Source organism: Thunnus albacares, chromosome 12 (genome assembly GCF_914725855.1).
Source record: "Thunnus albacares chromosome 12, fThuAlb1.1, whole genome shotgun sequence".
Taxonomy (NCBI): Eukaryota; Metazoa; Chordata; class Actinopteri; order Scombriformes; family Scombridae; genus Thunnus; species Thunnus albacares.
In genome coordinates this window covers 11,316,372-11,336,347 of record NC_058117.1, presented here as the reverse complement: position 1 = coordinate 11,336,347, position 19,976 = coordinate 11,316,372, and the positions used below count along the sequence as shown (strand labels likewise).

General features: G+C 42.0%; 2 protein-coding genes across 4 annotated transcripts in view; both read right to left on the bottom strand.

The window, feature by feature from the left end:
* The window catches only part of pik3r2 (phosphoinositide-3-kinase, regulatory subunit 2 (beta)), a 29,903-nt gene extending 22,576 nt beyond the window's left edge, over nt 1-7,327 (bottom strand). The window contains exon 1 of one of the 2 annotated variants that reach the window (XM_044368776.1): nt 7,001-7,327. The gene's annotated coding sequence lies outside the window, so the exon portion shown is untranslated. Of the gene's footprint in view, nt 1-434; nt 563-7,000 lie in introns of those variants that run through there. The other variant, XM_044368777.1, reaches the window with a different exon arrangement.
* Nucleotides 7,328-7,884: 557 nt separating this feature from the next.
* Nucleotides 7,885-19,976, bottom strand: part of mast3a (microtubule associated serine/threonine kinase 3a) — a 28,703-nt gene continuing 16,611 nt past the window's right edge. For both annotated transcript variants that reach the window (XM_044367702.1, XM_044367703.1), the window contains 18 exons: nt 19,622-19,754; nt 18,973-19,058; nt 18,205-18,290; nt 17,684-17,892; nt 17,356-17,494; nt 16,946-17,078; nt 16,683-16,848; nt 16,169-16,270; nt 15,507-15,629; nt 15,105-15,217; nt 14,737-14,918; nt 14,021-14,142; nt 13,734-13,922; nt 12,972-13,195; nt 12,320-12,442; nt 12,030-12,166; nt 11,397-11,581; nt 7,885-11,269 (listed from right to left, as the gene is read on the bottom strand). In XM_044367702.1, the coding sequence (XP_044223637.1) occupies nt 10,398-11,269; nt 11,397-11,581; nt 12,030-12,166; nt 12,320-12,442; nt 12,972-13,195; nt 13,734-13,922; nt 14,021-14,142; nt 14,737-14,918; nt 15,105-15,217; nt 15,507-15,629; nt 16,169-16,270; nt 16,683-16,848; nt 16,946-17,078; nt 17,356-17,494; nt 17,684-17,892; nt 18,205-18,290; nt 18,973-19,058; nt 19,622-19,754 (3,324 nt within the window). In that variant the 3' untranslated portion in view covers nt 7,885-10,397. The remainder of the gene's footprint in view (nt 11,270-11,396; nt 11,582-12,029; nt 12,167-12,319; nt 12,443-12,971; nt 13,196-13,733; nt 13,923-14,020; nt 14,143-14,736; nt 14,919-15,104; nt 15,218-15,506; nt 15,630-16,168; nt 16,271-16,682; nt 16,849-16,945; nt 17,079-17,355; nt 17,495-17,683; nt 17,893-18,204; nt 18,291-18,972; nt 19,059-19,621; nt 19,755-19,976) is intronic.

The following is a 19,976-nucleotide window of genomic DNA, read 5'->3' as shown; positions in this document are numbered from 1 at the left end:
GGTAGAGAGGGAAGGTGACAGGGGAGGAAAGGAAGGAAGTTCTTCTATGCCAGGAGTAATGAGCTATTTGGGGCGATTTTCCCAAAACGTCCAAATCCAAATAACCATAGGCCTGGTTTGCGAGGCCCAATGTTGTGCAATCATTTCATAAACGTTCATGAATGGACAATGTTTTGACTGATGCATTGCAGACGCCGAAATAAAAGGAGGTGAGAGCATAAAATAAACCTCTGGTTTGCATCTTTGAATACCGAAAGTGCATGCTTTATTCGAACCTTATTCTAGATTATCCTCTCTCCCCCCACCACGACATTTCGGAAAGCGAACGTACATTAACTGCAAACCTTCGTGAGTTAAAATATCATCTTTTTAAAAAAAAAAAAAAGGTTTAAGAGTAATCGTGATAACAGGATGCAGCAGAGTGCAACACTCACCCCACTTTTGGTTCAGAGAGAAGCCGGACAGGCTCAGCCAGACTCTCGGTCCAACATCCTTCCAGTCGAGAAGCAAGAGGTGCCAGGCTAGACACGTGGCACTGGCATACCCAACCACAGCCCGCAATCCTCACACCACCATACCCCCCCCCCCCCCCCAACCCACCCCACCCCCCCAACCCTAACCCCCCCCCCCCCCCCTCCGTCCTTTCTCCACCTGCTCTTCAAACCACCACCCCCCCCCCAAAACACACACAGAGTCCTGCCTCCAACTGACAACCGCTCCCCCCCCCCCCCCCCCCCCTCCTTCTCCACAATCCTCAGCCAGCGAAAAAGTCCAGTCGTTTTTCCAGTTGCCATGTTTTATTTGTTTACAGTCAGACCGCTGCTGCAGAAAAGAAGCAAAAACAAGTCGAAGACCGAGAAGAAGAAAAAGCAGTGCGCAGTGAGAGCTCTCACTCAGTAATCCTGTTTTATTATTTAGTTCCAGAGCAGAAAAAGTGGTGCAACTCGTACGAGGTGAGAGAGGAGTCATCTCTGTTACAGTCCTGGTCTGATAGTGTTGTAGTAGCTCACAGTTCAGGGCAGCAGCAGCAGCTGGCGAGCTCACCGTCACTGGATCCGTCCCTTTTTTTTTAAAAAGACTTTTTATTCAGTCAGAGGAGAGGGCGACAGAAAGCAGTGCAAAAAAAAAAACAACAAAAAAAAACCAGAGTGAAACAGAGAGAGACGGAGCACTTTGCTATCAGCAGAGTCCAAACGGCTGAGGGAGACCACAGGAAAATAATTAATGAATAGGCAGCAAGTAACTCACTGTTGCTAGAGAGAGGGAAAGCTAATCCCGCGCTCTGATTGGCTGCTGCTCTGGCCATGTGCTACCCAGTCACCAGAGAAGCCGGGCAAATCAAGGAAATGTTCTAATATTAGAAAATGTATCTAGGCAGTGATCAAACATCTGACCCAAACAACTCCACCTTTTCCCCACACACTTGATTTTTTTTTCATCTTTGCATCCTGGACGATTGCTCATCATCTTTTGACGAAAACGATGATTTAGATTAAATTGAAACTGCCACAGGAAGATGATGAAGAACATAACATGGAAAAAACTGGAGGCTGCTTGTGATTGGAGAGATTTCCATGAGTCATGCTCAAGTCGTGCAATGGGGTGAAAAGAGATGTTTTTGTTTTTTAGAGTAAACAGAGGATGAATAATGTCGTGATTATAAGCACAAAAAGAAGAGAAATACACGATAGCCTTTAGAAAACATGAACGTTGTGACAAGCTGCTGATATATTAGTAAAGAAATGCAGGATCCAGTAAATATGAACAACTGTGTGTTATAATATAACACAGTAATCTGGAAATATGTGAGACGGGAACCTGTTTCCAGTCACTGTAGGTTGTTTTCAGTGTTTTCATCCTTGTTATTTATTTCACAGACATTTTGTTTGACTGTGGGGGAAACGAGACCTCGACTGAACTCAAAATGGCATCTAGATTTAACTCTGCTGTCTACAGACATCAGATGATTCTTGACGTGTTTAGTCGGCCGGCGTAGCTCTGACCTGTTCATTATACACCAGTGTGCATAATGTAAAACGGCAAATAAGATATTCAGAGCATCACTAACACATTCAAGTGACCTGAGAGCCACTGCTGAAAACCAACATCATTTCTATATGTTCATCTCTCATGTTGGTGAAACTGAATTTATTGTATGTCAATAGAAATTATTTCATCTGTAGATGATTAAATATTCCAAATAAATGATATTCAAAAAGATCTGCACTATATGTATTGTATATATGTCACTATAGATTAGGAATTTATCAGCAATTATATCTGGAGCTGCAACGATGAGTCGATTAACTGGTAAGTTGATCAACAGAAAATTAATCAGCAACTAGTTTGATAATTCAATAATCATTTTAGTCATTTATTAAGCAAAAATGCCAAACGTTAGCTGGTTGCAGCTTCTCATATGTTGTTGATCTGAAGCTTTTCTGTGTCATACATGATAGAAAGTGAATTTCTTTGCATTTTTGACCATTGATCAGACAAAACAAGACATCTGAAGACGTCACCATGGGCTCTCAGAAATGACAGAAATAACAGGTATTATTCACAGTCTTTTGAGATTTTATAGACAAAATGGTTAATTGATTAAGAGAAAACAATCAGCACATTATTTGATAGTGAAAATAATCATTAGTTGCAGCTCTAATTATATCTGTAATTGATTCATTGTTTTTTAAACCCAAAAATCCAAAAAATAACCGTCTCCAGCTTCTCAATTGTGAGGATTTGATGCTTTTCTATGTTTATTATCATTGCAAAATCAATATCTTTGGATTCTTGGTCAAAGAAACAAGAAGATGTCAAATCAATTGATAGACTGTTTACAGATAAAATAACCAGACAGGAATATCTGTTTTTGGTTTATTCAGCAAATGAAATACCAGCTGTAATGGAAATATATACGCTTATATTATGCTGTTTTATGATCATGTACGTGTGTGTGAAACTTTTTTTTTTTACTAATAACTCTCGTGTGACGAAGTGTTCAACCTCGTGTTCCCAGCAGGTGTAGAAATGTCATCAGAAACGAAGCCGTGCGATTCGACCTTCGACTTCCAGTCCTCAGCCGAGACACGCAGAGGCGGGACTCCTCCGGGAAAGAAACACTGATAACTGATGAAAAAAGGGGCAACTGATGTACCAATTAATTGCCAAGGTCGAATCTTCTAAGGATGACGGAGCGCTCTGTAACTCTATAACTGTGTCGGACTCGGCTTGCCGGTACAGTCGGGGGGCTCTTTGTGTAACACAGACGCCGAGTCCGTACGCAGACGTGTGTGATTCCAGATAAAACTCTTAAAGATGGTCTTCTCTTTGTGAAATCCATCTCTATCACAGAAATGACACTAAGAAATCTAAGTACTTCATCACGTTGATGCGAGGAGACGAAAAATCATATAAACATCCAAAACATTAATCAGTCCCGTCCACTGATTCACAACAGCCTGATGTTTAAATGATGGATACAACAGTATAAACATGAAAATCTATACAAGATAAACAAACGTATCATCTGACAGTACATACGGTCATACTGCCCAACCCTACAATTTATTATTATATATTATTAGAGCTGAAACTATAAGTTAATTGAACAATTAGTAACTATTTTGACCCTTGATTAACTGTTAATTAATTTTCCAAGCAAACATGCCAAACATGTCCTTGTTTCAGCTTCTATGTTGTGAGGATTTGCAGCTTTTCATTGTCTTATAATGACAGAAAACTGGAAATCTTCAGGTTTTTTGACGTGTTAGTTGGACACTTTAGGCTTCAGGAAATCATGACAGGCATTTTTCACACTATTTTCTGACATTTTATAGATTAAACGCTTTATTGATTGTGAAAATAATCAACAGGCCTATATATCATGTCTAACAGTTCAAAACCTAGATAAAAATACCTGAACGTCGGCTATGTACCGATTCATTTCTCCTGTCACTCTATCACCAAGTTATCAGCAACTAATGAAGATGAACAGGTTTCTCTGTAGACCTGAGGCTGTGCTGCACATCTTCTTTTACTTTTCACCGCACCGCATCATCAGTCCTGACTTTTTTTTTTGTGTGCGTTTCATTGACAGTTACATCTATGTAGGTCATCGTAAAATGAGGTGAACCCATCATTTCTACCATATCTTCAAGGGTTTGAAGGAAAATGAGCCTCGGCATATCCAATCCACATATCAGCAGCGGTTTACCCCGAGGTAGTCTGTAATGATTGTTAAAAAAAGAGCTGACGAGTAAAATAACGTAACATGTAGCTCAGGTGGACTTTGTCATATGATAAAAATGGATACAGTTGCTCCATGTCTCAAAGAAAAAAACACTGTATTCTGTTGTCCTTACATGACTTTTCATTTGGACAAATAAATGCATTGTGTAAAATACTGACCCTCACATGAACACACAGTTATTTCTTTAAAGTTCGTGTGTATGTGTTGGCCCTTTACGGCCCTGCTGGTGAGGAGCCTGACTACAGAGCCACCACGCATGCAGCCTGGCCTCGGGCCATCTGTCCACATGGAACTGAAAAATCTACTGCGCCACAGGCAGGGAGGACAGGCCAACAACACAGGAGCCTGTGAGGACTTATTTTTCAGCCTAAAATGGGGGGGCTTAGGCGTTTTATGATTTAACTTTGCTTCACCTGAACTCTATCTGTCCTTAATGAAGCCGAAAAGCTTACTTTGCTAAATAGAAACATCTGCTACGAAGATTATGCAGCACTGAGACGGCACTGTTCTGAAAAGTCAACTGTGCCACAAGGCTCCACATTTAAAGAGGACTCGCTGTATTTATCAGAAAATATAAGATGCAGGCAGCTCGTGCCTCCGTTAGTATAAAACGTTTCCTGAAATCCACGTGACCGCGTTGTTAAATCTCAACATTTTTCAAGGCAACACAGACAGAAAATCTGATAAAGCCAGTCTGCAGGAGTTGAAAAATGCCACAAGCCTTTTTTGCTGCGTAGTTAGCATGTAGTAAGTGGTTAGTCAGCTTCCAGACTTGTTGCTCTATTCCACGATTAAAGGAGTAATGACATCCACTCAAATGATTCCTCTTGATTATAGAGAAAACACATATTTTCTGCACTCAAGCCCAACCATAACTATTTATATAGAGCATATATTTTATATATATATAGCAGGTAACATACAGTGGTCTCCATTACAACACACAGCAATGACAGGCTAATGAAATACTAATCCCATTGTGACACACTGAGATTAATAAGGAGCCGGTTATACTTGGTTAGTGATGCAATAATAAGTGGCACCTACAGCAAATCAATTGAACTAGTCAATTAACGGTTGCACTTGTCCGGCTTTCAGTCTTGTTACATTATGATGTCATAAAAATGCTTCTGTATGTTGAAACCCTTCCTCGTATAAATCTCCCCTGTAGAGTTAAGAAAATCATACTTTGGCTAAATGAACAGATGTTTGGGTACGAATCCCAATCCAGAGTCTGCAGCATTTCCAGTGGAGCTTCAACTGGCCTTAAAGTTGTATTCTGTTGCTATTTTGATCAAATAACACCATTTCAGTTTAACTGGGTCCCCCCCAGCTGAAGGACGTATAACAAAAATAACACACAGCTGTACCGCGTCTGGCGAAATTTGAAGTTTAGCTAACTCCTGTTTTTTTTTTTGTTCCACCAAACCCCTCTTGAGAAGTGACACTTGGCATTTTTTGAGAAGCTTCACTTTCTTTTTTGGAAGTTTTTTTTTAATGACACAAGCGCTGCCAGTCATTCAGAGCATTTTAAGACATTTAGAAGAAGAATGAGGGCTTTGCCACGAGTCATGCTTCACATTGATAAAGCAGTATAATGGAGGATTGACATTTGGTTGCATAATGCTGGATTCAGTAATTACAAGAGAAAGAGAGGAGGGGGGGGGGGGGGGGGGGGGGTCTCCACACAGTTGAGTGGTCTGTCTTATTATGCAAGTGGCACAATTTCCATTAAGTCCTTGATGCATGCCAACTCCTCAAAGCAGGGATGTAACACACACATCATGTCAGGCCTTCAGCTCTGTCAGGCCTCCACATTACAGGCCTCCTACAGTCTGCAGTCAATGTAAAGGCTTTATTACCAATGTGATAGAGAATATACTGCAAGGTTTATTTTGTTTGTTGTTGTTGTTGTGTTTAAGTCTTGCAGTCCTCAATCCTGATGACATTTAAAACTTTTGACTTCAAGCACTTCAATTAGCTGAAAACTCTGAACTCTAGTTTGTAATTTCTGCATAAACTGACAACATGAGGAGTTTCTGTGTCTTCTTATGATAAGATCACTTGTACAAGTCCATAATAACACCTCTATAATTATGTTTTATACTACTTACTTTTATACTATGTTTTATATTACTTAATGCTATCACTGACATGAATACTTTTCTATAATCTATGAATGAATGATCCATTTTCATGCTCTGATTTTGTATGCCTTATTATATGATTGTTATTTATTGTTTTTTGTTTGTCTTTTGTCACATTTGGTATCGTCCAATGATCTTCTTGTTATTTTTGTTTTTTGTTAAATGTTTTGTCTTATTGAAAACGACATAGTACATCTCAAGGGGTTTATTCCTAATAAAGAGTTTCCATAATTTGTGGACATACCAGGAATAAACAAACAAAAAACCTCGAGAACAACAAAGTCCTGCAACAAACTTTTTTAAAGCACAACAAAATGTTACAATAACGGACTCTGCCAACATTTCATACACGTCAACTGTGGACGAGCGCCGAGCAACACGCAGCGAGAATAAACATCAGATTTTAGTGCAATAAGTTAAAGAAAAAACAACAACAAACAAACACGAGAAGAATCGCGTGCTGAAACTTTAAAAGTAGGACACAAGTCAGCAGCATGGAGCTGTTGTGCGCACAGCACACTTGCAGCAGCGCTTCCACCATTTTCCAGTACAGTGGCTGCCTTGCTGTACTGGAAATGTGCAATAACTTGGAAAAACTCACCCGAGGATATTTCTTGACTCCTCTCACTTTTGACTGCGGCGCTTTCAACACTTCCAAGTTTAGCAGACAAGACTCCGTGCGGTGTTTTTTATCTGCGGACGACAGCTTCTCAAATGTGCGGCAAACTTGTAGAAAACCCCTTCCGTTCAACTTCTTGCTTCGTCTTCTTTCTCTCGCTCTGGCTTTCTTTTCCCGTTCATAACTAACTCCCTGCTCCCCTACACAGCCATTTTCCAGCTCAGCACGGCGCAGAGAAGGAGAGTGCGTGGGAACTAATGTGAAGAGAGCGGAAAGAGACGAAGCTGGCCGGAAAAACCCGAACGCTTAGAGAGGATGAGGAGGGAGAGGAGGAGGAGGAGGAGGAGAAGGAGGGGGTCACCGAATGGCCTCGGCTCATAATAGAAATTTGAACCGTACAATCTTAAGCTGTAAGGCTTTTTCCCCCCGAAAAAACTTTAAGCTCTCTTTTATTACAAAGAATCCTGTTCGTATGGAAAAGGAAACGTGCTCAACCACATGCAATCCGTGTCTAATCCCATGCTGGGTTTCGTGGGGACATCTCCATACCGAGTTCAAGTCCACATCTCTCTTTTCTCAACCTACATTTCAAGCTTTGTGACTGGTTTAGCTTTAATAGTGTCGTGGATAAACCTGTGTTTAATCAGTGCAGTTTTGTCAGTCTAATTAGATATGTATACATATGTATTATCATTAGTCTGATCAATATTGTTGTATTGATTTGTGTTGGTTGGTGTACAAACTGCTATAGTTGCTTCTACGCTGAAGAAAGATTATTACTCTATCAGATAATCAATATCTGATCTAAATGTGCTACTAAACTGCAAATATTCCTGTTACACGGACAGATGACAAACACTCACACGTTGTAGTCCTGGACTTTGTAGTCCTTTTGCAATTCATTTATTTCAAGCACTGTTAAGACAATAGAAAAACAGACAATGTCACACCAGTCTGCACCAGATACCCACATGGTAGGAATTTCACAAAGGCCAGTTTGTCATATGGGGGGAGTGAGGAGCAACAACTTTTAACACACAAACACACTCACACAAGTGAGGGAAATATGGAGAATGACAGTTGAGCACCCGTGTAAAGACATGGAGTGTATCACACACACACACAGGCAAAAATAGAGATGAGGAGTTTTTGTGATGCTTCATTTTGACATGTGATGCCAAACCGCTGGTCTGAACTGCTGCTGACATCTCTTTTTGTTTCTACATCTGAAAAATGAAGTCTTCATTCAAAAAAAGTATGATACAACTTAGGGCACTAGAGATACTATAATGGTTTGGTAGGGGTACAAAAACAGATCCTAAAAACACACCACGGTGTATATTGCATCAGAAATCCAGTGACAATTCCCAACAGACACACACTTCTCCCCAGAGTACAATGAACAAACTTCTAACTTCTAATTTGAACCCCCACAATCTATAACCACTGTTCAAGGCTTAGTATATGCTAAACGTCCATTATAAATTCCCACATTAACAGTCCTCTAAACTCTGCAAAACACAAACATGTGTGCCGTCATAAAACTAAGAACACAAGGGAGATTTTATTCTGTGTAACAATTCATCTGAAATAAAAGGGGAAGCATGTTTGGCTGCTGATCCAAACAGTTCCTGAATGAAAACCATAAAAAAAAAAAAAAAATCAAATTGGGAACAAAAATACAAATGAAAGGATACATATGTGAAAAACAAATCCCACATGTTTACATCTCCTCACAAAACTCATTCTAAAATTAAAAAAAATCCCCAAATAAGCAAAAAAAAGTGGGAATATTATACTGGGATGTGATGCATGCACAATCCTTTGAGGTTGATTGAAACAGGAGATTAACACCCTGCCACTTAAATGGCATTACACATTATTTTGGAGTCCAACTACCCTTACAAGGTCACTTTCAAAAAAACACCACCGACAGCTGTTATAAGGTCCACCATTGTTTATACAATATACATCAACAGCATAGGTTATTAGTACTGCAACAAGACTGTTTCCATATCAAAATATACAAAAAGGAGATCACCTTCTACTCATTCCTTCATCCATTCAGGGCTTCTGGTTGAATTCTGCCGTTCCCTGTCATTCAATTTTTTTCAGAATAATTTAACAAAAACCATGACAAGTCCACACACGTACACATATTTGCACTAAAATGTAAACATTCATTCATAATACACATTTATTAAAAAAAAAAAAAAAAAAAAAAACAGCCAAGGGAGCCAGTCTGCTTGTTGCATCTACTGTACAGTTGTTAAATCCCAAAGAAAGAGATCGTCCTGAAACATGAGAGTGCTCTAACTGTAACACGGCTACGACGACTTGTGCAAACACTTTCTGCTACGACTACGTTTGTTAGGAGCTGGACGGAGGATCGACTCGATGAGCGGGTAGGTGACAGTATACGGTATTTAGAGGACAGAGACAACAGTCTGGTTTCCAAAGGTGATTACGCTATGATTTAAACCACTGCTGGAGGAGTGTCAGCGCAGACGCACTTTTCTACAGGACAGACAGACAGCGAGTGGCGGTCGAACCGGCATGCGTGAAGCTTCTTATGTACAACTACAGTACCTCTTTGAAATGGTTCATATGGCTAAACCATGCTTTGGCACCAGCACTAGGCTTCCAAGTATTGTGATGTTGGAATATTTGCCCGTTAAAAATTTTATACAGGGCCGTGTTCGGGTAACGATGAGTCCGAATTGTCACCGCCACAATCTTTTCAGAGGCAGCACAGAATATCTTCTGAAATTCTATAATACATTAACACGGGACAAACGCTAAGTTTGTTTCTGAGACCCAGTCTGAGCACGAAACAAAACCCACTTCTAGACAGGCATTGCAGCAATAAAAAAAATGAAATATGGTACGATAACGACCGATGTTACTTCCCCCTTTTCTGCACCTACTGTAAAACCACACGTGGCTTTCTGGCAGCTGCGTTCCTGAAATAAGAACTGCTAAAGCATCCGAAGGCATTTTCAGCAACCAAAAACAGGATGAGTGTAAAAAGTCATAAATAAGTTTCTTCATTTAAAACAAAAAAGATATTTACAAAATACATCGGTCACAGGTGCCACAGTGATTTGAGAACCAAGAGAGAAAACAAGCAACTAGGAAGTAAACGTTTTGGCGTTGTCGTTATTCTGTTAACAGTGTAGCAGGATGCATATATTACTGAGAAACATCGATTTGATTTGTTCTTCCGTCTTTACGCAGTTGCTTGTGTTGATTTGGGACTTGGTCACAGTTTTCTGGACACACATGCAAGGCCTTCGAATGTAAGTACAGTGGCAGGTCAGAGACTTCTCTTAACTTCTGAGTCTCCCGCAGGATTATTATCCCAGGCAAAGTGAGAGAACTAAAACCCTTCTTTCTCTCTTGACTTGGCTCTCTGCTGTGCTGTCGTACCCTGTGATCCTCGTCCTTCCGGCTTCAGACTGGATTCTGACTGGGCCGAGTTGATCCAGGACGCCTTGAACGCCTTTGGTTGCGTGATGGGAATGGGGGGACTCGGCGTGGCCTCTCTCTCCTCCAAATCGTCGAAACACACTTCCTGCACTGCCTCCTGTTTCTTGAAGGAGTCCCTCCGCTCCGACAGAGCCAGCTTCCTCATCACCACCACCTCTTTGGAGTGGTGGTTGCCACCGCGGTGTTGTGGTGAGGAGGTGGAGGAGCGGTGGTGCTCGCTGCCTCCGCCAACCAAGTCCTGGTGCCCTCTTTGCCCACCTATGTACAGCCCCTGACGGCCATGCTCGCCGACACAGACGAACCCGGTGGCGGTGTCCCCCTCCATGTCCTCCAGCCCCTCGCCCTCAGACAGAGGCACCTCCATGGTGTGGCGGCGGGTGCTATAGGCCTTCCTATCTCCATGGTACCCGCCTGTTGACTTGTCTCCAGTCAGTTTCTCTGCTGACTGGACCCTCTTGAGGAGCGGCGAGCGTGGCGGTTCTGCACTGCGGGGACGCACAGAATGGCGGGCGATGGTGGGAGGGGACAGTGTCTTGCCATGGAAACCATGTAGGGACTTGGGGTGACTGGGAAGGCAGGATGGAGAGCACTGAGGAGAGAGGGGCTGAGGAGGTGGGATGCAGGCCAGCGGAGAAGGGGGGATACTGCTGGTGGACTTGCAGCGGCCGGCCTTGGTGTAGCGACCCAAAACATGAAGGGAACTGGGACGGGCCTGAGGTACAGGCGAGTTAGGGGAGCTGGAGCAAGGTGAAGAACTTGAATCTGTGTGGACAGAAAGAGAAAGACGGAAAACAGTTTAGCATGAATATATTTCCTCCAACCAAGAACACAGAGGAAATCAACGGCATAATTTTTTGGGATGCAAGTGGTACAAAGCATCCTGTCTCACCTCCAGAGTGGTCGGGGGCAGGGGAGCGGCACGGTGTGGAAGGGCCAGGAGAGAGACTCTGTGTGGGGGAGCCAGAGAGGCTGTCGCTAGATGACTGGTGGAAGCCTGAAGAGAAGCTGCGACTGCTCTGCATGGGCGGAGGAGGCGTATGCTTAGACAGCTTCTTCAAGATGCTACGTCGTCTGCTGCAAAAGAAAAAATAAGGTGTCAGATGTCTTTAGTCCACCTTTATTAGAGAACAAAGACTACTAACTTAGTGAGACAAAATTAAATGATAGAGGTGAAACAAAGCCCAAAGAAAAAGACAACTTCTATAAACTAATATCAATTACATTTTTACTGAAAGTTTGATCAGCACTTCACTACAACATGCATCTCTGTTTTGTGTCATGAATGTCTAACAAGATATCTATGGTCAAGCTACAAGTAGGTGTGATTTTAGTCCAAATGTGGTTCCTTAGACCACCTAAAAAGTAAGAAACTTGGAGAATGGCACTGTATGGTTATTCCCTAAAGCCATTGGCAACTGAAGTGAAAGTTGTCTGTCTGAAATCCATCACTTGACTTACAGTTAAACAACGTCAGACAGGAATAACACATCAAACAGAAATGCTGCATTCTCCCCTCATGTACCTGTCCTGTCCGTCCTTCCTCTTGCTCTTTTTGCTGCGCCGAGCCATCTTGGCCTTGTAGCTCGCCTTCCTGGCAGGGCCCACCTTGATCGAGGTGTTCTCCAGTGCAGTTGTCTGCAGGGTCACCCTGTTGCCACTCTGTTGAAAACAGATCATTGACATAAACACCCATTTTCAAAGCTTTCTCTGTTTCTGATACAGAGTTAAGACAAGAATGACAAAATGCACTGAGGATCATCAAAATAAATGTGTGTACAGAAAAATAATATCACATTTGAATTATCCTTGTACCTTGAGCAGAAGCTCCACCACCTCAGTGTGGACGAGTCCCTGAACAGACTCCCCGTTGACGTGAGTGATGAGGTCACCAGCCCTCAATCCTGCCTCGTGTGCTGGACTGCCCTCCTCAACACACTGTGGATGCAAACACACACACACAACCTCAGATCAAAATTACTGGTCAAGCAACAATCTAATCAGCTGTTACTAAGACCGACAACGTTTCAGCTATGCAATTATTGTAACCAATGTTTTCAGTAACCAAAAAACAGATGCATTTATTCAGCTCCTTAGAGGAGTCAAAAAGCATCTGCAGAAACTACAGAGTTGAGATGAACCAGGCTTCAGCACAAACATTTTCTCATACAGGTTGTTAACTGTCTCTTTCCCTGTCTGTACAGAAGTGGTGGCACCAAAACTTTTCAAAGGTTGTCTTTCAGTTTCTCTGAAGCTTGGATACTACCTACAGGACCTTAAAATTTAGAATTCAACATTGTTCTAATATGATGAAAAATGGCCCACATGAGGCCACGTCAAGATTTTTTAAAATAAACAATTTCTAGAATTAAATGTACACGTCTCATCACAAAACTCTAAATCTGTGGAGAAGTTCACACATAATTATCCCCTCAGCACAAGCTCCTCTTTGGATAAGGACACATACCCAGACCATGTGGTGCACAGTGTAGACGTCAGTGTCTCCCATGTAGACTCTGATAGCTCGCAGCGCAAAGCCAAACCTCTTCCCAGAGCTGTGGATGACCACAGGAGGCCTTAGGCAGCTGACGCTAACAGAGAGGTCCCGGCTGGGGGATGAGTCTCTGGACGAGGGGTTGGACGACAGGGACAAAGATGATTTGGGGCTGGTAGGAGGACATGCCGAGTCGTCTGGATGGGGAGAAGAATATGATCAGCGAGGTGAGTAGAGATGAGTAGAGACTTTATGGATAATATGTAACTCTGACTGCTACTTTTTTTTTTTTTTTTTTTTTTTTTTACATTTTGTGCCATTCATAAGTTATTTGACAAAACAGCTTCTACAAAAATACCAAAATGATAATATCTTTAAAATGGAGGTTGATTTTCTATGTATGATTCTCAGTTGAATCAGTAAAAAGAGAAAACATCATGAGCAAAGAGCTCAAGCAACATTATTGTTATCTTGACAACAGTAAGGTATGGATTTATGGTTTGTGTTTGGGCTGTAGAGGGCACTGTAAACACATGAATAGTCTTAGCAAACAGAAAGAGATTATAGTCGTCTTAATAAAAGATTATGTTAAAAAACATGCTTATGACGATGTATTCATCCCAGATTCAATGGGGTGAGTGTACTTATCTTCTTTTATTATTTAATTCTTTTATTTACAATATTTCTCACCCTCCTTTTTACATTTTGTAGACATTATTACTATTATCTGTGTACCTGGGGTAATAATGAGGGACAGGCCAGAGACTGAGGCAGACTTGGGGACTTTGCCAGCTGGCGATCTGGGTTTCTCTGGGGTCTCCAGCTGGTGGGCGATGCGTCGGGACGCCCCTCTCCGGAATGACGGCCTGGTGCCTGTGCTGTTGCTCCGGAGACGAATGCGCCGCAGGTTGGAGACCATCCCATCTAGGATCAGGAAGCAAAGAAGTGAGACCACTGGCCTTTTACGAATGCAAAATAACAAAAGGAGAGAATGCAAAGAGGTCCGTGTTTGTCAGTCTCACCTTCCTCCTCGGCAGAAATGGCAAAGCGAGGCATGACGTCGAGGCTCTGGGTGCTGTTCATCACCAGCGGGCTGGCGCTGCGCTCTGACTGGGAGGAACTGGATGAAGCACGGGGACGCAGACTGTAAGGTAATACACAGGACATGATAAATACACAAGAAGAGTCTCTTTTCAAATTTGGGTGATCAGTGAAAACAGCAACTATGGTGAAAAAAACCAACAAGAAACAAAATTCAAAGATTTACCCTAATTTCTCTCAGTTTGTATTTCATTTCCATATGTGCGAGTAAATGAGCTCTGGTATGACGTATCTTGTTCCGTAGAGAATAGATTACATTCATTTTGTGGAAAAACATGAGCTTGTGGTCATGAATCATCACATGGAAATACTGATTTTATCACAACTTCTAGGTAAAAGTCAAGTCAGCTATTCCTGACTTCACAGTTAATTTTATTCAGGGTAACAGGGGGAACTGGAGCATTTCCCAGAATGCACTGAATGGAAGGACACCTATGAGCAACTTAAATGTGTCCACCTGATCAGTCTGCATGTCTTTGCACTGTGGAAGAATGCCAGAGCATACTGAGGAAACACACACATATGAACACACACACACCCAAGTCACATTTTTCATAAAATCTATCACTAACAAGGCTTTTAATGTTTTCCTTTCATACACCAAGGATGTAACTAATTTCTCTCTGTGGGCTCTCACCTTCCCCTGTGTCCATCTGCTCTTTTGTCTCCACTAGCCAAGTGTTTGTGTCCATCGCTGGGGGAAAGGATTCCTCTGCCCTCCCATCGCTCTTCCTTCTCCTCGCTGTGGCTTCGCTCTGATGATGACAAGCTCTGGTTGGACGGCGTGGAGGTGGACAGGTGCTCTGTGCTGCTGTACACCTACAGTTGAAGAGGAAAGTGAGTATTTGGTTTCTTTTTATCATACATAGATGTGTTTTACTAAGAATTCACCAGGCTGTATCTACGTATAACTTTAAGTTACAGTATATATGTCTTTCAAATCTAAAATACCATTCATGACCAACGATGGAGGTTGTGTGAAGTGAGCAGAACCAGAACAAGTACCTTGCTGAAGCGATGGGCCACAGAGGAAAACTGTCGGAGCTCCAGAGAAGATTCATCATCGTTGGTTTCATCATCATCATCTGAGCCCATGTGACAGTAGCGCTCTGATCGGGCTGTAGGGAACACAGCGACAGCCATGATGCATTAAAAAATGAAAAACTGGTGACATAGTTTTTTTACCCCAATAAAAATAACCACCAAATTAGTTTTCTGCCCCACAAACAAACATCAAAATCCTGACATCCAACTCTCACTGGAGTGTGTCCTCCTGTGGTTCTACCAGAGGTGTGTCTAGTTTTGTCTGTGAGTGTGCGGATGGATTTATATTTGCATTGTAGTTAGATGAGTTCCTACTACCTCACAAATGGCTTTGTATGTGTATCAGTCAGTAAATCCACCTACTGTCAAAATAACTGGTGTCCTCCTCAGTCTCTAGTTGAGGTATGAATTCAGCTTTCTGCCTCAGGAGGCCGTTCCAGTCCAGACCCAGGAAGAACATGTGCATCTTCACCTCAGTGGTTCCACCTGGAGGAAAACAAACATACATGGGTTTGTATATCTGCCCATCTAGGGCCTGGTGTACAGCTACTCCTTCGCCAATTTGAGAACTAATATATTCCGTTGTTGGAAGAACATCCATACTCTTCTCTCATCAGTCATCGTGACCTCTATCTGGTTTAAAATAGCCCTTCCATGCTCAAAATGTTGCCATTATAATACTGTCATGATCACAACTTCAAAGCCAACATAAAAATGCACATTGGTTGCTCAATTTCAGTCAAAGGGGAACACAAAACACAGATGTGGGATGTAGTCAGGTGACAGGTCTACCGTATGTGCGTATAGGCGATTGCTGAATAAAACCTCAAAAATGGCTCACACTGCCAGCATTTCTACACATCTAAATTGTACTGACTGTTCCCCTCTAGTGAGACGTGTCTCAGCTGGCCACAAAACTGAAAGGGTAAAGGTGACAAGAAAATCGGTGTGTGCCTATTCTTGTCCGACCTGGGACACAGCATGCATCTATACACTCATCCATCATCAGTCACTGTGGGACCAACCTGTTCCCAGACGCTCCAGAGGGCTCTGTCTCAGCAGTCTGGTGATAAGGTCCTGGGCATCAGCAGGCAGAGCATCCTCCCCATCTGGCCAGATGATGTCATCTAGACAAAGAAGCACATATCAATGACCCAATGAAGGGAATCAAATGTATCTAAAGGTGACCGACGTGATTGAACAGAAACACTGAATAAACTTAAGGTGGTGACTCAAAACCCAAAACTAAAAGATATTAAAAAAAGATTAAATGGAAGTTGTATGTGTAGATAAATTACAATAATGCATTAAAGTAAAGCAAATCCAGACATCCCTCTCCCCGGCAACGCCCTCCAGCTCCTCCTGGGGGATCCCAAGGCGTTCCCAGGCCAGGGTTCCCCCAGGAGGAGCTGGAGGGCGTTGCCAGGAAGAAGGATATCTGGCTTTCCTTACTCAGTCTGATGCCACCACAATTTGGTCCTGGATAAGTGGTGGAAAACGGATGGATGAATGGATGGATTAAAGTAAAGGATCTCTTACCGTTGACCACCTGACCAAACAGCTGTTCTGGTGTGTCTCCAAAGAAAGGAACACAGCCCACTAGAAACTCATAAAGGATGATGCCCATGGCCCACCAGTCCACAGGCTTCCCATAACCCTGCCTCAGGATCACCTCTGGAGCAATGTACTCCGGAGTACCACACACCTGCAGAGAGGAACCAAAGGAGGATGAGAGAACACTGATGTCAGCCGAAGTCACAAACAGACGAGATGAAGAGAAGACGAGATGTGAAGAGACAAACCTGTTTGTCGATGAACTCTCTGGTATCTTTCTCAATGTGACCTTCATACAAGTTGGTGGTCATGTTCATAAGGCCGATCTTGGACAGCCCAAAGTCTGTCAGCTTAATGTGTCCCATGGAGGTGATTAACAAACTACAAAAGGAACGAAACGCAGAAATGTTTCATATTACATCAAACGCTAACCCCAAAACATAAAATCTCAGATTGAGCTAAAAATATCAAAGACTGAACATTTCAAACGATTCTGCTCAAACTTCAAAAAGATTGCAAGTTTTTCAAAGATGATGGCAAGTCTATAAATGATGAAAGCTTTAAAGTAATTAGGTGCTGCTTGAAAGCAGAGATAAGAAAAGTGAAAAATGTGCAATATGTGGGAATATTCTCATTATGCAACTGGCTGTAGACTCACTTGTCTGGTTTGAGGTCTCTGTGTACAATGCCGTAGTTGTGAAGGTACTCTAAAGCCAGGACCGTCTCTGCAAAATACATCCGGGCCATGTCCACAGGCAGAGGACCGATGTTCTTCAACAGGTTGGCACAATCTCCACCTTTAAGTATAAAGGAATCAGGTCAGATTCTTTATTTGGCTTTCTTAGTTGGTGTGAGACTGTGAGACGGAGAGCGTGCAGTGGACAGGCTTCTGAAGACTGAAATAGAAAATTATAAGTGTGCTTCATAAAGCAGAATGGACACACAGACCTAAATGTGTGTCCATGTACAGTCCAAACCAATCTTACCTTCCACATACTCCATGACCATGCAGAGGTGCCTCCGTGTCTCAAAAGAACAGAACATAGAAACCACAAATGGGTTTTCAGCAAAGGTGAGGATGTCTCGCTCCACAAACACCTGCTGGATCTGGTTTCTTAAAATCAGGTTCTGCCGGTTTATCTTCTTCATGGCAAAGCGTTGACGGGTTTCCTTGTGGCGCACGAGAAACACAGCCCTGCATGGCAGTAAAGAGGGGGTGAAGGGGGAAAAAAAAAGTAGAGAAAGAGAGAAAATTACAGGTCAGACAGGAATAGGAGAGAGAAAACAGAAAGAAAAATAAGGCAGGAGGAGGAAACATTAGCATCACTACTGATCATCAGCTCAGACATGAAATGAAATTGACTGGACAAATTTGCGGTGCAGAAGACAAAAATACAACAACAGCACATCCTCATTTTAGTTTCTTTTCCGCTTTTATTGGGCTTTCTGCAGTGTCCGCAAGAAACTGAGTCAGTCAAACACAAACAAAGAAGTCTGTCTTACTCACCCATAGGCGCCATTACTAATGAGCTTGATAGTCTCAAAGTCACTCTCCAGTGGTTTCCTACGTGGAGGGGTACAGGCTGCTCGGCTCTGAATCATACACATAAACACAGGCCAAAAAGAGAGAAGGAGAATAACAGGAACTTAGTTGCTTCTGAAAGGCATTAATTTGTGCACTTTATAACTTTATTATGATAATATGAAGTATTTTTGTCTCTCTGTATAAACAACAGCTCCATGTAACCTTTATACTGTATCTAACCAGACAACCCCTTCAGTTGTGTTGCACACAGTGTTGTTTAGCTCAACACCATGACCAAATGCGACTGCCTTCAACAGTCTTACACCTACTACTGATAATTCTGTCACATTCAAGGTGGTGAGCCAACATTCATACCTACTTCACGCAGTGATTGGCCAGCTGGCCGGAGGTGTGAAAGGAGTCAGGGTTTGAACTTCTCTCTCTAGCTCTCCTTTTCCATTCATGACAAAAACCATTTATGTCACTTTTCATGTGAACAGCTGAGTGCAACACTATGACTGCCTTCCAGGCGACACTTTCTTAAAATATGCACCGTTATCCCCGTATTTAAACGATATCAAGTCTCCCCCACCCCCCTCCCCTCGGCTTTTCACTCCCCCCTTGAGTGAAGCCGTTCTGAACGACTATAAACACATTTGATTTAATTAAAAAAAACGGCTCTGAGCGACTATAAATCGACCTTCAGAGTCACACTACAATTCGTTTTATCTACTTCGTGCAAGCTTCTACCTGTATAAGTGTTGCCTCTCCAGTGTCATCAGACTCTCTGCTGGCCGCCCTGTGACTTGGGCTTGTTTGTTCCAGATGGACCATCTCTGTAACAGCAGCAGACACACCAGATCAAATTCAATTCAGCTTAAATGAACACCAGTGAGGACAATTAGTGCTTATATCAACTGCCTGACTGTCTAATGATGCTCAATAAAACTAATTCAAAATAACATTTTGTTATGTCATTAATTTAGAGGGTTTCAGTTCAGTTTAGTGATTAAGGGTTTCAAATTCAGTATTAATACTACTCTACTGCAAGATATTATGTAAAACTGCTGATATGCAGTCCTGCCATCATCAGTGATCTTTTCTTATCATCATTCTTATATTACCAAAGATAAAGGTTTGCCTGCAGTAAAGGCAAAAAATGCCAGAAAACGAACAATTATACATGATTTTGTTTAGGTAAAATAATGAAAATACATTTAATTCAAGGGAATATACAGAATTAAATGTATTTTTATGTTAAATATCTTTTACATGATATTTTCGATACATGAATAAAGTAATTATTGTAACAGCTCAATAGAGATAATACTGTAGTACAAACATACACCTGAAATTGTATAAAATGATAAAAAATCTAAATGAGGAATCAATGCAGCACCTTCAAGGGGATCCCTGGTGAGGCCGAGCTGGCTGATGATGTATCTAGGAATATCAGTCTTGATGCCCTGGCCCACCTTGGCATGACCCTCTGCAGCTTCCAAACGCTGGTAAAACTCTTCTGGATCAAACTCCTGGAGGAAAGAAAGAAAGAAAGAAAGAAAGGACTTGTTGTGGTTTCATTGGATTTTACACATTATTTATTTGGCTTTGACTTTTGAAGCAAAAAACAAATAAAAAAGTGTTGCAAGAGAAATACTTTGATAGAAAAGCTACAAACTCCATGCCAGGAAAGAGACAGGAAACACATATTGCAACATCTGGAACAATGTTTTTCCTGTGAAATTTAATAAAAC